Source organism: Zymoseptoria tritici, chromosome 3 (genome assembly GCF_000219625.1).
Source record: "Zymoseptoria tritici IPO323 chromosome 3, whole genome shotgun sequence".
Lineage (NCBI taxonomy): Eukaryota > Fungi > Ascomycota > Dothideomycetes > Mycosphaerellales > Mycosphaerellaceae > Zymoseptoria > Zymoseptoria tritici.
The window spans coordinates 1,052,259-1,073,749 of record NC_018216.1 but is presented as its reverse complement, the minus strand read 5'-3'; the positions used below and the strand labels follow the sequence as shown (position 1 = coordinate 1,073,749).

General features: G+C 47.9%; 3 protein-coding genes across 3 annotated transcripts; 1 reads left to right on the top strand and 2 right to left on the bottom strand.

Annotated features, from left to right (window-relative positions):
- Positions 1-537: 537 nt before the first annotated feature.
- MYCGRDRAFT_91519 (uncharacterized protein) lies at positions 538-1,614 on the bottom strand (the record flags this gene model as incomplete). Its single annotated transcript, XM_003853679.1, has 1 exon — positions 538-1,614. The coding sequence occupies one exon, from the start codon at positions 1,612-1,614 to the stop codon at positions 538-540; it is 1,077 nt and encodes a 358-aa protein (XP_003853727.1).
- Positions 1,615-17,418: 15,804 nt separating this feature from the next.
- SCP7 (serine carboxypeptidase) lies at positions 17,419-19,631 on the top strand (the record flags this gene model as incomplete). The annotated part of the gene is made up of 3 exons (XM_003854485.1): positions 17,419-17,995; positions 18,129-18,133; positions 18,674-19,631. The coding sequence occupies 3 exons, from the start codon at positions 17,570-17,572 to the stop codon at positions 19,629-19,631; spliced, it is 1,389 nt and encodes a 462-aa protein (XP_003854533.1).
- Positions 19,632-20,254: 623 nt separating this feature from the next.
- MYCGRDRAFT_56432 (putative beta-Ig-H3/fasciclin) lies at positions 20,255-21,275 on the bottom strand (the record flags this gene model as incomplete). The annotated part of the gene is made up of 3 exons (XM_003853678.1): positions 20,255-20,695; positions 20,748-21,079; positions 21,127-21,275. Coding segments are annotated over 3 exons (912 nt in total), but the record flags the coding sequence as incomplete, so codon positions are not given.
- Positions 21,276-21,491: the final 216 nt, after the last annotated feature.

Here is a 21,491-nt window from a genome sequence, read left to right as displayed (position 1 = left end):
ACGATACGAAGTGTTGACATCCTGGTTTTTATTCCCTGTTCCGCGCTCCCGGACATGTATCAGCGATCGGTCAACGTGACCCCGCGAACCGGATAGACAAACGACTGTCTATCGATCGTCCAACACCTTCGAAAGCATCGCAGACGTCTTGTACTCTTGTTCCATCGATCCCAGTAAGAGCAGGAGCCAAGAAAACAATGGGCTGCCAGGTCTAGAAATTGGTGCATGGATTGATCGTTGATTCATCGCCAGATCGTAAGTGAGTCGCAAAAGAAACTGGGTATGCTGTCAGATGCTCTGTGCCAGTGGACAGCTCGAACCAGCGTCCAGGCTTGATGACTCTGCAGTGATGGCGGCGGAAAAGGCAACAAAGCGGTTGCTGATGCCCTCAAAGCCGCGATCATTGGTGATTCTCTGTTCGCACTGTGACACATGCTTGAATGGTGTGGTACAACCGCAACCCCTTGTGTATGTGAGCACTTCACAACGCACGCGCGACGAATGCCCTGTCACTTGCGAATGGTCGAGCCCACTCTCTCAACCCCACCCATATTTACTTGCTCCCTCTCCACGATTCTTTTTTCCCTCCGCCCACTTATCCTCCATAGCATCCTTCTGCGTCCGCGCATTGTTCACCAACTGCTGCAGACTATGTTTCCCTGGCGCAATCGTTTTGATAGCGCGATGTTCCACTACCTCGCCGGCTTGACGCATCTGTTCGTTGGACGCATATTCGGAGTCCATGTTGAAGTGTGTGATGTTGACATCTTTGCCGCCACGGCCGAAGAGTTGACGGCGTTGGGCGGGAGTGAGATTCAGGTCTGAGGCTACAGCTTCGAGGGAGGGTGTGGGAAGTTGTTGTAGTGGAGGTTGGGTGGGTTGTTCGGCGAGGTTTGAAGTTTCGAGGTCTTCTTGTTCTTGGGTGATCAGTGGTTCGTATGTGGTGGAAGTGAACGTCGCGGGCACAGCTGGTTCATCCTCTGGTTGCATTGAGAATAGAGAACGCTTTGGTTTTGGCGCAGGAGCCGCGAGTTCTGGCTGTTTGAGCGAGTCTGGTGATGTGATCGAATCTGATGTTTGCTTCTCTAACGTGCCCTCCTGTTTCGGCGCGGGCTTCGGTACGGATTTCTTCTTCTTCTTGCTCGATACACTCAAAGGCAGAAAGCGCGTAGCTTTGCCAATTAGCTTTGGCTCTGCTGCAACCTCGTCCTTCTTTCCCTGCACAGGAACGTCCACGTTTTCGCCGATAGGACTTGTATCTGAGTCTCCATACGTAGGCATCGGCGGTCGCTCGCGACTGAACGCCGCCTCACTACTCGTCTTCAAGCTGACACCCTTTTTCGGCGCGTTCTGCGCGGTCCGCTTGGGCGCCGGCAAGAAGCTATTGATTCCACTGAAGCCTCCTCCTGTTCGTGCCCTTTTCGTGGGTGGCTCGTCGGACGCTCCATCTCCCTTCTGACCTGGTTCGGGTCTGATGCTCGGAAGGTCGACTTTGATCTTGCCGGGTGCTGTCGCAAGCTTCTGAAAGGCTGGTTTTGACGCGGGCACGGCCTTTGGCGCGGCAGCGGATACTTCGGTGTCGCTTTCGCTGTCGGAGTATTCGACGAGCGCCATGACTCTGAGAGGTGTGCTGCTGCTTGTCGAGTGAAAAGAAGACCAAGTTGACGTCAGTTTTCTGCGATGAATGTCCCGGTCAAATTGTGCTTACTAACATGATTAAGCAAATGGAAGGTTCAACGCTAATGTAACGTCTGGGTTGCACTTTCCATAAGAGGCAACGAGCTTGAAATCGCCCTTTCACAAAATTCATGTCATGTTGATCGTCCATTAAGGAGCTCATATACGTGCCAACACACTGTATTCATTGGTGCCTCGAGACTTGTTGGACGCTCACTGTCAGTGGAAGCGCATCTGGACCCTCTAAAGTCAACGTCCTCTACAGGCAGCATGACCCTTGCAGGCAGCACGGGCTTTCTCCCTGCCGATAATTGACGCTTTTGATTTTCGTATTTGACGCTTTTTTCCACGCGCTCACCAAGCAACTGCGCAGCCTTGCTCCCCTCGTCCCTCGGGTCACGGCTTTGCTAACGACAATAACATAGTTATCCTAACTGGACTAACGACGAGGTGTCCGCGACCGACACCCCACCGCTGTTGGGGGATGGTCGCAAGCTCCCAAACCCCCATTCCAGGCCGCGTAGGGGGCCCCTCGGATCGCTCCCCAGGCTTGGCTGTTATGTGTAAGAAAAGCGTCAAATAGAATACAGGCCCAAGCTGTGCACGGTCCACGCTGTGCACGCTCCACCGAGAGTTTAGCTTCATTTCTTACACTACTTCTATAGCTAATAACCTTACAACTAGTAGTTACAATAAGGTGTTTAATAGCTTAAATTTATCGCATTAATTATATCTATTAGCTCTAAGCAGCTTGTAACTTCTGTCTTAATATTATGCGTATTAGTAGCTAAGAGGATTTAGCTACTTATGCACCCCTCCTCTGCAGTAAGGGCACCTTTAATACTACAATTAACACCGGTTTATCTACTACTACCTTCCTTCTATAGCGCTTAGCTAGCGAGGCTATGCGAGTAGAGGCTCTAAGGTTAGTATTTAGCTATAAATTAGCCTTCTTCGTCTCTAGCAATAAAGCCTTCTTAGCCTTCTTCTATAGCGCTTTAGCCTGCCTATCTACCTTAGCTTATATCCGCTGTTTAGCTCTTAGTTGCTTATCTACCTTCTTCTTAATTGCATTAGCCTCCTTCTGCTACTTCTTAGTAACCTTCTTAGCCTCCTTAGTAGCTATTAGCTCCTTACTAGCTTGTAGTTTAGCCGGTAAATAGAACTATGTAGCTTAATCCTAAGGGATTAAGAGTAATAGCTTGCTACGTTATCGTTTCTTCTACTTATTCTTAAAGGAGTCTCGTAGGCTAGTATACTCGCTCTTAAGTAGCTAATTCTACGTCTGCGTATAGATAAAGGTGTTAGTAAGCTTCTAAATCGCCCTATGTTCCTTCTTATTCTTAGGCTTCTTTAATACGCTCCTTATAAGGGCACGAGTCTTACGCTAGTTGTTAGAGATAACAGAGGTGTCTATGCTAGCTATAGTTAGTCTACTAGTGCTTAGCCGTAAGTCGAAGTCGTTCGTAGTACCTAGCCGAGAGCTATCGCTAAAGTAAACGTATTTAGTCTTCTTAATTACCGGCTCCTTAAGCTTCTTTAGAACGACCGCTAGATCGAGTAGATATAGTCTAGTCTTACGGAAGCTAGAAGCGATGTTAGCTAGTATAAACGCCTTCTTATAGGCTAGCTAAAAGAGCCGGAAGAAGTTATGCTTAGTTACTACTAACAGCCCTTTAGTCTATTAAATAAAGCGTAATAACTTAGAGTTATAGAGGTTAGCTAATAGGCTAAAGAGACTAACATTAAGAGGTTGTAAGCGGTGTGTTAAATAAGGTAGATAGACCGCTACGAAGATGCGATAGTTTATGTAGTACTATAAGAATGCTATGTTTACGTATAAGCTATAGCCGTTAATAACTAACAATCTATAGCCTCTCTTGCTAGCCTTGTCTCTTATAAACGGCTCGAATACCTTCTATAGCTAGTAAAGTCTAAGGTTATAGTTAGTCTAGCTATTCGGTAAGGAAGCAAAGAACGTATAATAGTTATCCGGCTCGAAGTCCTATAGCTATAAAGACTAAATGTTACTAGTTACGGCCTTATAAATTAATGCCGGAGGTAGATAGGTGCTATTAGCGCAAATTGTAGCTATTAAAGTTGTCAGAGGCTGGTGCCTAAGGCTGCATCGGCTGTGCCGATGCCTAGGCTAACGCCTAACGGACGAACGCCGGTTCAGAAATCTACTAGGCCGAATCGGGAACAAGCTTCCTTTCGGCCGACTAGAAGGCTACGTATGCGCTAAGCGACGCTACGCGCATATATAGCTTATACTCGACGTTCTGTTGTTCTAGATAGATCTTCTTTTTAGTAGCTTTAGAATTTTATATATTCGGATCTAGACCTTTGTGCGCAACTTCGGTTTAGACCCTTACATTTTCTAAAGCTCGTTATCGAATGGATTCCTCGACGGAAATACCGCCTAAACTTTAGGCGTAGCTCGCTATAGAGATAGAGCGGATTCAAAACGAATATCGCGCTGCTATCGTAGAGACTAAAGCTATATATAACGAACGACATCGAGCTAACGAGCTTGTATAACGCGAACTCGAGATAGTACGACGCGAACTCGAAGTAGTACGACGCGAACTCGAGATACGTCTCGAACGAGCTAGAAAACGACCGGTATAACGGACGCCGGAAGCGAGTAGCTCTACACTCGCCCTAGAAATAATTAAAATAATAACGACGGATATAAATACGAACGACGACTATATACCGAGACGCCCGAAAGAGCGTCTTCCGACGCTACAGACCTTTAGCGGCAAAAGATTAGAATAGGAAGACTAGTACCTTGCTACCTTATCGAAGCTCGCTGTTGACAAAGTAGCTATCGGTAGGGACTTCGACTAATTCCTCTACTTAATAAGTAGGCTCGAAGAGAGTGCGGCAAGAATAGCAAGAACAACTATCGAGAACGCTCTCCGACTTAGGTAAGGTAACGCGAACGATTTCCTCGAGTACCTAAACAGTATCTACAGCGATATAAACTAGTAACGACGAGCGCTATAAACCCTCTCGAGGATATAATAGCGCGACAACGAACCTATCGCGACCTACCTACCTTAATTCGAGGTAGTTCTTACTAATGCGGGAATAGCCGAGACCCTCTTGCCGGATACGGAATCGGACCCGAAGCTCGAAGGTATTCGGATTACCCTTCTTAAGAACTCTCTTAACGAAGAGATGCGTAAGGTATTGCTCCCGTTTGCCTTAAACCCGCCGGACAAGTACTTAACCTTTACGAGAAACCTTCTTACTATCGGCGGATCGCTTGCAAACCTTCGTTTTCGGTCGAACATATCTAGACCCTCCGCTCCCTAGGCGACCCTACTATCGACAGGGTTACGGGCGACCCTACTATCGACAGGGTTACAGGCGACCCTGCCGCGAGAATCGAAAGACGAAATAGATTAGGAACCGACTTAGTCTAACCGAGTCGAGTTAAGCAATAAGAAGAGAGCAAAGTAGGTTATAAGAGAAATAATATAGGCTCGGAGGGAACAAGGCCTTTGTCTCCGTTGCGGGATAAAAGGGCACCTTATTACTAACTATACCTATCTTGCTGCCCGAAACCCGAACGCTATATAAGCTACAGTTAGTAAGGCCGAGCGCGGGATATAGGAAGTCTTTCTAGAAGAAGATAACGACTCGGTATCGGAAAACGAGTAGCCTCTACGACAAGTCGTCCGTAGAGGCAGAGTTAGATATAAGCAGAAGTAGAGTAGAATATCTTTCGAGATACAAAAATAGAATAATCTCTTTTCTATACTTCTACTATTATTAACAACGACGTACTTCGATTCTCTCTTATCGACAACGGCAGCTAATCGTATTATCTAATAAACGAACGGTTAGCTAAGAAACTCCGGCTCCCGTAGATTCCTATTCCGAGACGAAAGGTTATCGGCGCGTAAGGATCCCCCTTATAGAAGAAGGGAATCTCTTTTGTTACTAAGTTCTCTCTTAATATTAGCAGGCATAAGTCTACGGCGTTTGCTTACGCTATACCCGACCTATAAGAGGATCTTATTCTCGGAAGGCCCTATCTCTTTTACGAGAGTATATAAGTTATCGAGTCGACGAACCGTCTCGAGTTCCTTCTCGATAGTTTTTCGATACCTTACGAGATACGGCCGATAGGTTCTACGAAGGCTAAGGCCGTTAGTAGAGCTGCCTTTAGATACCTTGCTCGGTTATCTCGGGAACGAGATATTACTATCTTTACCGCCTCCCTTAAAGATATCGAGAAGGCGTTACGTACGAAGAAAGCCCTTACTCGTAAGGATATTGTCGAGAAGCTTCCTAAACACTACCGCCCCCGGATACGTACCTTTATCCGGGAAGGAGAGTAGTTACCGCTGTATCGACCCGGATTTAACTACGAGATCCTACTTACTACCGATAGCAACGGGAAACCTAGCGAACCTCCCTAGGGCCCTCTCTACAATATAACCCGGGACGAGCTTTTAGTCCTCTAGAAGGAACTATACTCGCTCCTCGAGAAGGGCTATATTCGGTATAGCAAGTCCCCTGCCGCTACGCCAGTTCTTTTCGCTAAGAAACCCGGCAGCGGCCTTCGTTTCTATGTCGACTACCGTAGCCTAAACGCTATTACTTTAAAGGACCGTTTTCCCCTCCCGCTTATTCGAGAGACGCTTACGTCTCTTAGTAAAGCTAAGTAGCTTACGAAGCTCGACGTTTCTACTATATTTCATTAGATCCGTATTACTAAAGGCGAGGAATAGAAGACTGCTTTCCGTACCCGCTACGGCTTGTTCGAGTAGAACGTTTGCCCCTTTAGTCTTACTAGCGCGCCGGCTACCTTCTAACGGTATCTGAACTAGATCCTACGCGACTTACTCGATAACTTTTGTATAGCCTATATCGACGACATCCTTATTGTTAGAAGCACCTCGAGAGGGAATGTAGGCTTGCACCGAAAACAAATAGTTGTAGAATGTAACGAGTTAATTCGATAAGGAAGGGAATAGACAAGAGCATCCCCCGAGGCTATGTACCCGCCCTTCGTGTTGCCAAATGCGTCCCTCCGCCTAGACTAGGCACCGGTCGCAGTCTAACGTCCGCTCGGGGGCTATCGTACGCCCGTAAGGTTCGTCCCTCTACAGGATATCCTAGTCTAGGCTAGATAAGATAGCACTAGTAATCTGTAGTACTAGGATAGTCCAGGTTAGGACAGGTAGGAGGCGTTATCGTAAGGGTGTCCTTACATTGCCCCCCTCCCCTCTCTACAACTAACCTTAGTTGCAGTAGAAAATTTACAAGCTGTTAGCTGCTAGATGTCCTAATCTAGAAGGATTTGCGGGTCCGTAGCGTCGCTATATTAATTTAATTCTTCTTCTAAACTTTCTCTCTTCTTTACTAACTACTAAAAAGTAAGTAATCTAGGGTAGTGCTAGTATAGTCCAGTTTAGGTCTAGCAAGGCTAACATTAGCGTAGACATACTATATCTTCCGCCGCCGCGGCCCTCGTACGCAACGATTACGCTAAAAAGGTCCGCAACGGGGCTTTTAACTACAATCCGTACTTTAATTATATTAAAGACATTAAGCTAAACAAAGACTTAACTAAACTATGCTAGTTAGCGTTAGAGAAGCCTATTAAGGGCATTACTACTAAATGCGCCGGCTGTCTAGACGACAGAAACGCCGATTGTTTCTAGGTAGGATATTTCTAGACTATTCTAGAGTCTTCTAGATCTAGGCTAACCCTAAATAGCTCCCTCTAGCCCGTAAGGACGAGTAGGACACTATTAATGCCTAGATTTAAGTAGAGTACGCTAATCCGGTAGCGAACGCGGACAACAGGAAGAAGTTAAGGAGCAAGGTGCTCTTATTTACTAGTTCGATTAAGTTGTATATGCCGTTCTAGCTTATTTTAGACTAGTATGCTAACAGTTAGCGCCTTAGGGAGCTTAGAAACAGCGTTCGCGGCCCGGAGGGTCTTACTTTGCATTAGGGTACCCGCGAGTAGGACACGACGGGTTAAAAGGTTAAGAAGCGGGACAGGTCGGCCGCTACTTATATAGAGAAGGCCGTAAGTGTACCGTTCTAGCGCATTTTAGACTATGCTAACGCTAGGATGTAGGAGTAGGCTACTGCCGGGACCCCGAGGTCTAAGAGAAGCCGCCTAATTAATCTAAAGGGCGCTATTACAGTCTAGTCGTTAACAGAGAAGCTTAACAAGTATAAGACTGCCTTGCATCGTAATAGCAAGGCCCTAGAGAGATTTAATATATACGCTAGGGGTACAGGAAAGACTAATAGGGAGGCGTTAAAGGCTTTAGTGCGCACTACGGCCGCTTAGGAGCGTAGAGAGGACGCTTCAGACGAGGATAGCGATAATTAAGCCGGTTTAGTCTAGTTAGCTCTAGCAGTATATAGGGTATAACAGATAATGCTATTACGTAGAGTAATAGGGCCCTTTTAAGTTATAATAGCGTAGAATAGCTTAACGTAGGCCAGAATAGTCTAGAATAGAAAGCCTTAACGCCTAAATAAAATCCCTAGAATTATTAAAAATGTTAAAGTCTAATATTATAAAGGAAAAAAGATTAAAAAATTAACTAAGGGGGTTAGCGTTTTTTCCGGAATTTGCCGCGCGCAGTTAGTCCTTCCTAGCCTATTCTGCGCCGGTAGGCCCGCATTGCCGCCGGGCTAATATTAACTACTACTTCCTAGGAGTTCTCGGACTAGTCGTAATCTTTCTACTTAATAAGGTACTCCCGATTGTTTAGTTCGTCTACACGTTCGGCCAGAATAGCCTCGACTTCGTATTCGTTGTCCTCTCCTACGTCGTATCGCATTATCTTAGCCTGTTTGCGACTAAACTAGTCCGGGATAGATAGTTCTAATAGAGAAATATAGAAGGTTAGGTAGATCTTTAGTAAGTCTAGTAGATCGAGCGTATATGCGACGCGGTTAATAACCGCTTTTACCTTATAAGGTCTAATGTATTTATAATCGAGCTTCGCCGAAGGTCTTAATAACCTAATATTACGTATGTTAAGGTAGACTTCGTCTCCGACGTTAAAGGAGATGTCCTTCCTATGCTCGTTCGCCTATTTAGCTATTTGCTTCTTTGTTTTAGCTAGTCTGACCCGCAGTTTCTTCTAGTTGGAGATAACGCGGTCCGCAAGTTGTGCAGCGAATAGGGCTTCTCGTCTATCCTAGCGTAGTCTAGGCTAGTAGTACCGCCGAGGGTCCCGTGTCGTATACGCCTAGAATAGCGTAACCCCTATTACGGAGTATACGCTATTATTATATAAGAATTCCGCGGTAGAAAGTAAGGAGGCCTAGTTGTCCTGTTTATAGTTGCAGTATGTGCGAAGATACTGCTCTAGCGTCTGGTTTTAGCACTCTGTTTGCCCGTCTGTTTAAGGGTAGAACGCTGTACTTAGTTTCCGGCGTATACTAAGGCAGAAACAGAACGTGCTCTAGAATTTTAAGGTTAGGATAGGCCCTCGATCCGACGTAATCGTAGCTAGTGCGCTATAGAGTCGTACGACTTCCCTTATAAATACCTCTACGAGCTCTGCTGCGGTAATCGTCTTCTTGTATAGCGCATAATAGACTATTTTGGTATATCTGTCTACGATTACTAGGATTAAGTCGTAAGCCTGGCCTAGAAGTATGCTAGGTAGCAGGTCCGTTATAAAGTCTAGCGTTACATCCTCCTATAGTATAAGCAATAGTAGCTCTACGTGCAGCAATCTGTAAGGTTTGTGCCGCCGTAGCTTTGCCCTACTATACGCTTAACATATTCGTATATAGTCCTTAACGTATTTCCTTATTTTAGGCTAGTAGAAACTCCTTTATAGAAGTTCGAGCGTTCGAGAGAAGCCGAAGTGCCCTACTATAGGGTCGTCGTAGCATTCCTAAAGTAGTTAGAGTCTTATACTTCCTTTAGGTACGTAAGCCTTGCCGTCTATATACGCGACTCTATCCTTGTTAGTCTATCGATCTGCCTAGAAAGTAGGTTCTGCTTAGTCCTTCTCCTCGTTAATCCTGTTAAAGGTCGGATCTTTTAAGAGGGCGCGTTTTAGGCGCGTTTTTAGGTCTAGGGCGTCCTTTACTGCCCCTACGTGCCTTACTAGTCTATTATAGTCTAGATGCGGTTAGAATGCTATCTAGAGGAGCTGCAAGCTTGTAGACGACTCTTCGTCTGTAGCCTACTATCTAGAGTAGTCCTTATCTATAAGGTCGGGCCTTCTACTTAGTGCATCCGCCGCCCTATTAGCCTTGCCGGGTCTGTAAATAGTCCTAAAGTCGATCTACGATAACTACTCGGCCTATCTAACCTGCCGCCTAGATAAGGTCTTAGTCGTTATAAGAGTTTGTAGGTTTGCATAATCCGTTAGTAGTTCGACCTAGTATCGAGCCCCCTCTAGGTATTATCTAAAGTGCTTAAAGGAGTCTACGACTACTAATAGCTTAGCGTCTTCCGTAACGTAGTTCCGTTCTGCCGCGATTATCTTTTGTAAGAAGTATAATATAGGGAACTACTACGTCTTGCCGTGGTCTTCGTATAGTTAGCTTAGGATGCCCGAGATTACCTCGCCTAAGGCGTCGGTTTCTACCCTATAGGGCAGTTCTAGGTTAAAATAGCATAGGATAGGAGCTTCCGAGAACCTTTTCCGCAATTCGTTAAAGGAAAGTATAGCTTGCTCGTTAAGCTCTAAGTATGCTCGTTCCTTTTTACGTTAGTTTACTGCCTTTTTCCCCTCCGTATAGCGGTTAAGTGCCGTAGCGAGGCGTAAGAAACCCTTAATAAAGCGCCTATAGTAGTTCGCGAAGCCGATAAAGACCCTAATGTTATGTATTAATTAGGGAAGTAGCTACTCCTAGACCGATCTAACCCGCTCTAGGTCGATCTCTAGCCTATTATATATAATAACGTACCCGAGGTAGTCGACGCGGTCCTTGTAGAAATCGCACTTAGATAGGTTAGCGTACAACTTGTGTTTCCGGAGGCGCTCTAGCACCTCCCGGACGTAGCCCTTGTGCTCCTCTACCGTTTTAGAGTATATAAGGATATCGTCGAGGTAAACGACGTAGAACACGTCGATTAGCCCTACTAACACGCTATTAATAAAGTTTTGGAACACCGCGGGGGCATTATAGAGCCCGAAGGGCATTACGGTGTATTCGAAATAGCCGTATCTGGTCCGGAAGGCTGTCTTCTACTCGTCGCCTTCCCGGATACGGACACGGTAGTACGCGTAGCGGAGGTCTATCTTCGTAAAGTACCTAGCGCTAGCTAGCTAGTCTATTAACTCGGAAATTAGGGGAAGACCCCCCTTGTTCTTTACTATAACTGCATTTAGGCCGCGGTAGTCGATATAGAGGCGGAGTGTGTTGTCCTTTTTTCTCGCGAAGAGGATTAGCGCGCCCGCCGAGGATGTCGAGCGGCGAATAAAGCTACTCTTTAGATGTTTAGGGAGCTGCTTGCGCATCGCATTTATCTCTGCCTCCGACAGAGCGTATATAGGGCTAAATAGGACCTTTACTCCCTTAACTAGGTCGATCCTAAGATCGTACGGTCTATATAGTGCTAACTCGCTAGCTAACTCCTCCGAAAAGACGTCGGGGAAGTTAGAGTACGCCGTTAGGACACTATTCTAGTCTAGTTCGAGTCTATCCTCGACCTCTTAGATCGATATAATGTAAAGAGCTGCTTCGACTTTACTAAGACACTCCTAGTAGAACCTGTCCGGGGACACTACCGCTATTACTTGCCGCTTTCGAGGTTTCTGCTTCTAGAAGACCTTCTTTAGAGCGAAGCTAATACCCGGGTTGTACTTCTCGAGCTAGGGCATGCCGAGTACGACTTCGAAACTGTAGATACGTCCTACCTTAAACGTATCTACGCACCCCTACGCCTTGCTAGAGGTGTCTATAGCCTTGTAGGAGTTTCTCGTTTCTTTAAAGACCTATAGGCTCTAGCTATTTAGAGTTAGGTACTTTGTCTAGGTAGATAGCTCGGAAACCGTCTACCCTATTTCCTTTACTAGTATAGAATCGTAGAAGTTGTCCTAGGCGCCGCTATTAATTAGGCCCCGGACCTTTCTAGACTCCCCTAGGCCGTTTAGCGTTAACTCGACGCTAATTAGGCGCCCTTGCTAAGCGCGGCGCTTTCCTGGCTTAGCCGAGCGCCGCTAATCCTTATTATAGAGGACTTAGCCTACCTAAGCAACAGCGTCTACTTAGGGGGCGTCTCTTTCCCCGAATCCTTCTATAGGTGCTAGTTAGTATAGTCGCGGCGGATATGCCCGACCTATTAGTATTCGTAGTACGTAGCCTTCGAGGGGGCCTTCGGGTTCTGTTCGCTATCGCTAGTCTTTGCCTTCTTACCGTCTAGAGTAGTAGAGCCGTCGCTAGGGCGCTTCTTCGCCTACTTAGCCGTCCTTTTAGCCGCCTGCCTCTTACGAGCCTCTTATTTAGAGCCCTCGATAGCACGGTAGGCCTTTTTAGCCCTCTCCTCGGCGTCTACTAGGTTTAGTAGGGTAGTAGGGTAGTTCGAGAGGCGGTTGCGAAGGGTCTATAGAAGGGCGCTATAGAACCTAAGGATCTTCTTGCTATCGTCCCTTTTATCGAGCTCCTTCTAGAGTGTCTTTAGCTCCTTAAGGAGTTCTTCCGGCGTGCGGTTACCTAGGGTAACCTTTTTTAGCTTCTTGTAGGCCTTCTCGCGCCGTTCGGTCTCTATGCCTATCGAGTTAAGTATAACCTCCTTTATTATAGACTAAGTTAGCTTAGAATAGTTGTTAAGGCCGTCGACGTAGCGTTCCTAGTAGTCTTGCTAGAGCTTTCCTATATAGTCGGTAGTAAAGTCGACCTTACAGTCTTCGCGTTCGGCGAATCCTTCGTATCGTCTAAAGGCTCTTTCGAGGGCTCGGACCTAGTCGTCGTAGCTCGTACGCGACTTGCCCTCGAAGACTAGTAGCTCCTTTAACTTAGGGAGGTTATCCTTCGTCTTAGTATGCTAGTTAGGTTTAGAGAAAAGGTAGCGGAGGGTAGCTGTCCTTAGGTTCCCTTCTAGCGTAGGATAGTCTAGTTTAGTACGGAGTTCCTTAATCTTCTACTAAAGGGTTAAGAACTCGAAGGTAGCGCGGGCGACTTCGTTGTCGTGCTCCTAGGTAGCCCTTTCTTCCGCGGTCTCTCCCGAGCTAGGCTAGTTAAGAAGGTTAACGTCCTACAGCTAACTAGCAGGCGTAGCTAATAGCTCCGTAGAGGAAGCGCTCGCCTACTATCGGGCGGAGGTGTTAGGAAGGGAATCGTCCTAACGACAGGTAACCTTTAGAGCTATGTCGGTAGTTTTCGGTATAGTTGTATAGTTGTTTTTAATCGAATCGAATGTTAGAAGCACCTCGAGAGGGAATGTAGGCTTACACCGAAAACAAATAGTTGTAGAATATAACGAGTCGATTCGATAAGGAAGGGAATAGACAAGAGCGTCCCCTAAGGCTATGTACCCGCCCTTCGTATTGCCGAATGCGTCCCTCCGCCTAGACTAGGCACCGGTCGTAGTCTAACGTCCGCTCGGGGGCTATCGTACGCCCGTAAGGTTCGTCCCTCTACAGGATGTCCTAGTCTGGGCTAGATAAGATAGCACCGGTAATCTATAGTGCTAGGATGGTCTAGGTTAGGACAGGTAGGAGGCGTCATCGTGAGGGTGTCCTTACACTTATCTTCTCTTCCGGTACCCTTGCCGACTACTAGGAGAAGGTAACGTAGGTTTTATAACGCATTAAGGATAGCGAGCTTGTTCTAGATATATCGAAGTGCGAGTTCGAGACTCGTACTACGAAGTACCTAGGGTATATTGTCGAAGTAGGTATCGGCGTACGAATAGACCCCGCGAAGGTATAGGCTATCCGGGACTAGGATAGACCCCTAACTATTCGCGGAGTCTACTCGTTCCTCGGGTTCGCTAATTACTATAGGATGTTTATCCGTAAGTATAGCGATCTCGTTCGCCCTCTTACCGATCTTACGAAGAAGACGATAGGCTTTCGTTAGGGAGACGAATAGGATAAGGCTTTCGAGGATATTAAGGACGCTTTTATCTACAGACCTGTCCTAGCGAGCTACGACCTAGATAAGAAGACGCGAGTCGAGCCCGACTCTTCGGGCTGGGCGATAGGCGGTGTACTATATTAATTCGATACGGTACTATAGACTTAGCGACCGGTAGCGTTCTTCTCGTAGCGATACGCTATTGCCGAGATTAACTACGACATCTACGACAAAGAACTCTTAGCTATCGTTAAGTATTTAAAGGAATGGAATTCGGAACTACGCGGACTAAAGTACAAATTCGAGGTCCTTACGGATTACAAGAACCTCGAGCCTTTCTTTATTAAGAAGTCTTTTAACGAACGCTAAATCCGATAGAGCGAGTTCCTCGCGCCCTTCCGTATGTTGTTAGTTCATCGCCCTAGAAAACAAGCTACCGTCCCGGATGCGTTATCTCGACAGGAGTAGGATATGCCGCAAGACGAATCTAATAATAGGCTACATAGTCGAGAGGGAATCTTACTCGACTCTAGCCTAAAGGCCTTCCCTACCGAGCTATCTACGCCTACTTCTCCCTTCCCGGACGATACCGAGTTATTATAGCTTTAGATAGACGCTTTCTCGCTACCGTACGGAAATAGTTACTTACGCGCACTCGAGGCTATCGAATAAGGTTAATAGGCGTTCCCTATAGATCTTAATCTTAAGCTCTCTATTAGGGAATGCGATATACGGGACGGCCTACTTCGCTTTCGAGAACGGATCTGGCTACCTCTCTTCGAACCGCTAACAATAAGAGTTATCTAAATAACGTACAACTCGGTCCTCGGTAGACATACTAGACGCGATACTACTATTAACTTTCTATCTTAACAGTTCTTCTAGCTAGGAATAAATGCCAAAGTACGTAAGTTCGTACAAAACTATACTACGTACAGGTAGACTACTATCTAGAGAGAGAAGCAACGCGGGCTATTACGTCCCTTACCGATCCCGGAGCGTATTTAGACGGAGATATCGATAGACTTTGTTATAGACCTAGCGCCTAACGAAGAGGACGGCGCTACTACCCTCCTTATTATTACGGATCGCCTCGGGAAAGGCACTATGCTCTTACGAGTCCCTCCTAGGCAGTTCGACGCTAAGGGCGTCGTAGAGCTCCTTATCGAACGCTACGTCGGCATATACTAGCTACCTACTAGTATTACGTCGGATCGAGGTGTTTAATTTATTAACGCCCTCTAGAAAGAAGTATACGAGCGGTTAGGTATCGTTCGGCGACTATCTACCGCGTACTACCTAGAGACCGACAGTTCTACCGAACGACGAAACTAGGAAGTCGAGACCTACTTGCAGGCATTCGTTAGCTATAATTAAGGCAATTAGGGCAAGTGGCTCTCGCTCGTACAGATCGCCTTAGATTCGCGCGTACCTTCTACGACGTAGGTCTCTCCCTTCTTCCTTATATACGGGTACTACCTACGTACGATCGAGACTATTTCCGACACTGTCGAGTCGCCTCGGAACCCTCGCGAGGAAGGTATGTATATTGTTACTAAGCTGCAATAGGCTCGCGAGTTCGCCGCTTTAGCAATAGCCGTAGCCTAGTAGCAGTAGGAGTACTATGCGAACCGGTCCCGGAACGTCGCTACTAAGTACAAGGTCGGGGACAAGGTCTAGCTCTTACTTTAGAATATTAAGATAGACCGGCCTACGAAGAAGCTCGACTAGATTTACGCGAAGTATATAGTTGTTCGTACTTTCGAAAGTATGCCCTACTTCGTCGAGCTCGATGTTCCTTACGGTATTTATCCGAGGTTTTATATATCGCTCTTACGCTTAGTATATAACAATGCGCTTCCGTCCTAGATCGTTACGGATTCGTAGCCCGCCGCGATTCTTAACAATATAGGAGACGAAGAATATAGTATAGAGGCGCTTCTTCGCTATTATACAAGGCGCGTCGGCCGCGGCTATCGCCGAGAGGCTCTTGTTAAGTAGGTAGGTTACAACCGACCTACTTAGGAGCCTTTGCGCGAGTTTGAGGATATAGTAGCCCTCGAGCGTTTCGAAACACTCTACGGCGACGCGAATACGGCAGACGGTCCTACATAACCTTAAACTGCGCGACGTTAGACTTCTTAGTCCGGTTCTTTGTTATAGGCCCTTACCTTTACCGGATACTAGATACGACTACTAGATACCTGTTTATCTATCGTACGATATAAAACTACGATACCGCGCTCGGTATACTAGACTCGACCCTCTTCCTTCGACAAAAGATAAGAATCTCGCAAAAGATTTAAGTCTTCCCCCTTTTAAACTTGTAGTAAACTATATCGACTATGCAACGAAGTACTTAGAAGTCTACGACTTCCTAACCGGGTAAAACCTACAAGTTTAAGAGGAGCATTATAGAATAGAGGACCTATATAACGCAATAGCGTATATAGTAATATATAGAGTATAACCCTACTTACGACATAGGGTTAGCCGAACTGCTTCTATGCGCACCCTAAATAGCTAGCCGTTAGGCTACTATGTCTGTTAGCCGCTTCGTTATCGGCCTAGACGTTGTCGACTAGTAGGTTGTATAAGGCGTCTTAAGAACGTATAAATCTAGGCACATGCAGATTCCTAAAAAATATATACCTAACAATTTCCCGGAGGTTAAATAGCTAAGTAGAATAGACCCTTTACCTCCGGCTTTTTATAAGCTGCAGAGCATAAGATTAGCAGGTTAGGAGGTAACGGAGCTAGATTTCTAGGGATAGGGTAGAATTTTAAGGCGAATTTAATAGTTACACCGGTTTTGCGATTAGGGGTAGGGATAAGGGGGGGGGGGGGGGGGTATTGTTAGAGGCTAGTGCCTAAGGCTACATCGGCTGTGCCGATGCCTAGGGCTAACGCCTAACAGACGAACGCCGGTTCAGAAATCCACTAGGCCGAATCGGGAACAAGCTTCCTTTTGGCCGACTAGAAGGCCACGTATGCGCTAAGCGACGCTACGCGCACACACAGCTTATACTCGACGTTCCGTTGTTCTAGATAGATCTTCTTTCGGTAGCTTTAGAATTTCATACATTCGGATCTGGACCTTTGTGCGCAACTTCGGTTCAGACCCTTACAACTAGTAGTTTAAGGTACCTCGAATCGATATCCTTCCTGTACCTTTTAACGAACCGTAGTACCTATTTACGATCTAGAAGGACCTTTGTAATGTCGTAAACGAAGATAAGAACTATTGCCGGTGTCGGTAGAATGCCTTTGCGGGTAAGGGTATCGATATAGGCTACAAGAGTGCGCTCTTGCTAGTATAATAATATTAAGTTATTCTTATCGCGTCGGGCGCGTAAATTAGTTAGCTTACGCTATCGTCTCGATAAAGTACTACGGTGCACCTTATACTTCGTCGCGATTTTCTAAATATTCTTTATCTTCGCGTCTGTTAGCTCCTTTAATGCATCGTCTATCGGTGCTATAGTTGTAGTGTATTAATTCGTGGAAGTTTGGTTAAAATTATCGTTTTTGACGTTCTCGAAATTCGAGCGTACACAGCGTGGCCCGTGCATAGCTTGGGCCTGTAGTCTACGAAAATCAAAAGCGTCAATTATCGACGAGGGGGCTTTCTCAGGGGTCCGGATTTGTCTTCGTCCTCTACAGCATTTGAGGGCATCTCAATGGTTGTCGCTCGAAGCTTGCCTCGAGTTCTCTGGCCTGGAAATCCTCCTCTGAGCCTGCAACCGGCGACCATTCCGATGTGCCAACACGCTGTAGTCCTCCACTCCTCCTGGACATTGTGACAAGGGGCCACCCATGCAGCTTTCTTGTCGGCAATCTCATCTAACTTCAATCCATGCTTACTCAAGACTTCCTGCACGCCAATGTTGCTTTCCCTTTCTTCTGTCGTCCCAGAAAGCCTTCGCGCAACACAACTTCTCCGTTCCACGCCATGTGGGCCATTCTCGCCCTCGCGATGTTGGCGACCAAGGCATTCGCCTTCGGACGGCGCTCAATTCCACCTCAGAAAGTGGACGGCCCATGGCAGGTTGAGCATGGTGAATTCGCGCAGCTCATCGATCACAACAATCCAAGTCTGGGCACATTTCAGCAGTCCTACTGGTACAACTACCACTTCTACCAAGGGCCGGGCTCGCCCATCGTCCTCTTCTCTCCCTCTCACTGGAATGGCACGGACGGCATTGGCTTTATCTTCAACGTCACCACGATGGGACGTATGGCTCAAGAGCTTGGTGGCGCCGCGATCAACATTGAGCACAGGGTGAGTGCTGCGAAAACATGAGGATCTTGCACGAGTTCAGAGATTTCCTTTGGGCTGTGCCGGGTTCTGCTTTGCGTCGCTACCTGTGGTCATTGGTTGGGATAAAGCTGACACATATACTTCGTGCGCATAGTACTGGTAAGTTTGCCAGTTTTGAAGAAGCGGAGAAAGCCTCGAGAAGTCCTGTAGCGGAGATCCAGACGTCCAAGAGGAAGCATGCATAGGATGTCCATCTCTGGCGGAACTGCAGACGCCTCACATCTACTTTGATGCCTCGACCACACTAGCTGACTTTTGCCCTTTCTTTGTCACTGCAGGGGAAATTCCACTCCATTCGAGGAGCTGACGACCGAGAATTTGAAATATCTTACGATCGAGAATGCGATGAAGGATCTTGTCTACTTTGCCAACAACGTCGAGCTACCATTTGGGCCTAATGGCACCCATCCGACCGTGGCGCCATGGGTAAGTACTAAAGTCTATAAGGCCGGCAATAACCCGAGACTGTCACGGGAACGCCGGCAGGTCTTGCTCAGCATCGAGCTCTTATTGTCTTAACTAAAGCTGACTTATGCTCCTTGTTTTACCAGGTCCTTCACGGAGGCTCATACTCCGGAGGAATTGCCGCGTCATAGCCAATCTGTACCCCGGCACATTCTGGGCCTACTACGTATCTAGCGCAGTTATGCAGGCTCTCGACCCTTTCTGGCAGTACTTTGTTCGCATCGAAGAAGGCATGGCGAGGAATTGCAGCAAGGACGTCGTCGCCGTCGTCGACCACATCGACGATATACTTCTCCATGGGTCCGCACAAGACATTACCGATCTCAAAGCCAAATTCAATCTCCAGTCGGTAAAACACAACGACGACTTTGTGAATCAGATCGGGTATGCGCCAGGGCTTTGGCAGGAGGGTGATGAATCGGACAATCATTTGTTTCTCACCTGGTGCGACTACATCGAGAACGTCAACAGTACCATAGCTGGTCCAGAGGGCGTCGGAGTCGAGAAAGCGCTCGACGGCTACGCCAGGTGGTGGAAAGACTTCGGCCAAGCTATCTCTGGCTGCCCTGATGATGACACCGCGGCAGAGTGCTACGACAGTCATAATGCCTCCGCCCCGATATACACGGACGTCTCAATGGGATTGCGCACCAATCGTCCGTACACATGGCTCAACTGCGCCACACCCCTTGGAACCTGGCAGACCGGCGCTCCCGCGGGCTGTCCATCGCTCGTCTCGCGCCTCATCGACGCCGATTATTGGCACCGTATCTGCGGCCTCTACTTCCCTCCGACTCCCAGTGGCGAGACATACAACCAAGGCCGAACGGTGGACGACACTAATGCTTTCACCGGCGGCTGGAATCCGCAGAATATCTCCCGCGTTCTGTTCGTTGAGGGAGAATTCGATCCGTGGGCTTCAGCTGGCGTTACGTCGCAGTTCCGACCGGGTGGACCGATGGAGAGTTCGGAAAATGTTACTGTGCTGGTCCTGCCAGGTGGGCATCATTGCACGGAGCAGTACACCCCGGTTGGGGGAGGGAAAGCAATCGAGGACATCGAAAAGACGATCGACCAGGCTGTGGCGCAGATTGTGAAGTGGGTTGGTGAGTGGCCGGGCAGGCAGGAGTAGGGTCACGGCAGAGATGACGAGGGACACTGCAGAGCTGCATCCAAGCGTTGGACGTCTTTGGAGAGATTTTGGCAGTACTCAAGCGGGATAGATCAGCGTGATCGTGGTGACCGGGCACATCAATAACCAATTGTCTGAGTATTCAACTTCTTCGGAGTCTCGAGGAGCGGAGCTGATGGCTGCAAAGAGAGCCTGATATCCTTCCTCCCCGGCCGCCAAATGCTACATCTGCTGGTCGTAGCCTACATCGCCCATGTCACTAGCATTTCAGCGCCGACTGCCGGTCTTTTTTACACCGATGGCTGCGCCAGCCTCGTTATAGTGCCCGCGGTGGGGGTAACCTAACCGCTCCTCTAAAACTGCGCAAGAATGGCCATTCCTCCAAACAGAGCGGCCGCACCCATCGCTCCAGTTGGCATAGAAGCCGAGTCTTCCGAAGTGGAAGTACCAGCACCAGCACCGCCAGCACCTCCCTCAGGTGCAGGCGTCGCAGGCGGCGGTGAGATGACGCTGGTCGCGGTCGTGGAGACTAGGTTGGTAATCTCATCCACATCTCCAGCGGTAGCGCCCTCGAAGTTCGATGGGCTCTGATCCTCCTCAGCGTTGGGCACGTTGGTCGAGTTGGGGTTGAGGACGGCCTCAATGAGGTGCACAACACCGCCAGAGACTAGGATATCAGTGGCGATGACCTTGGCTGAGTTCACGAACACTTCGCCGTCGAGAATCGTCACGTTGACGTTTGAGCCGGCCAGAGTCTCGAGCTGGCTTCCGTTTTGCAAGAGAGAGCTGTACCCAATTTGAGGTGCGACGTGGTATTGGAGGATGCTGGCGACAGTCTCTGCTGTGGCGTTTTCAAGAGCGCTGGCGATAGCTTCGAAGGCTTCGGTGGTTGGGGCGAAAACTGTGACATCCTCGGAAGAGTCAAGTGTATCACCGAGGTCGGCAAAGATGACGGCGCCAGCGAGACCGGTAAGATTGGCGGCCGTTAGGGTCGAGGTGATGTTGACAGGCAGCGTCAGCACGGAGTCAATGATGTGGACGTAGCCGGTGGAGACTTCGACGTCCTGAAGAGATGTCAGCATGGTCGATCCCGAACCTTGACAGGTATGCACATACAGCAGTGGTGATGTTCGATCGTTGAGCGAGTCCAGAGATGACCTGCGCCGTAGCGTTGTCTCCCTCACCGCTCAGAACGAGGCCAATGACCTGTCCACCGGTAACATTGGAGTAGGTGGTGTCGTTGAGCAGAGTTGGGACAAATGCCGGTGTTGCAGTGATATTGGCAGAGGCCAATTGAGCAGGTACGACATGGTAGGTCAGGAGAGCCTCGATGTAGCCATCAGTGGCAGCCAATTCCGCGAATCCATCCTGTGCCATTAATGTCTCAAGAGCTTCGTTGCTGGGAGCGAAGATGGAAGTATTTGTCAGTCCGGCGAGAGTGGCAAGCACTGGAGGAGGTTAGTGATGGTCAGACGGTATCGCAAGCCGGACTTACGGTCTGGATATTGTCCGAGAAGAGTGTTCAGAGACGACAGGGACTCCGTGCTGTTGAGAGCAGCAGCAAGAGTTGGCACGTCTTGCGCTGAGGTCAGAGCAGCTATCGCCGCGGCGAGGAAGAAGTTCTTGAACTGCATAGTTGGTTGTGGTAGAGTAGCGTTGTCGAAGAACTGGTGCGAATGGACAGAGGCAGATGAAACAAGAACGACATGGACGACGCGCCTGAGCTCTTATGCAGATTCTCAGATTCACATGCTGACGTGCGCCAGGCTACTCAAGACGTCCAAGGCTGGTCTCCAGGCTACTTGCAGTGGATACCTCAATCCTCATTCGTCAAAGGCACAGCTGGTGCACAGCCGCCGA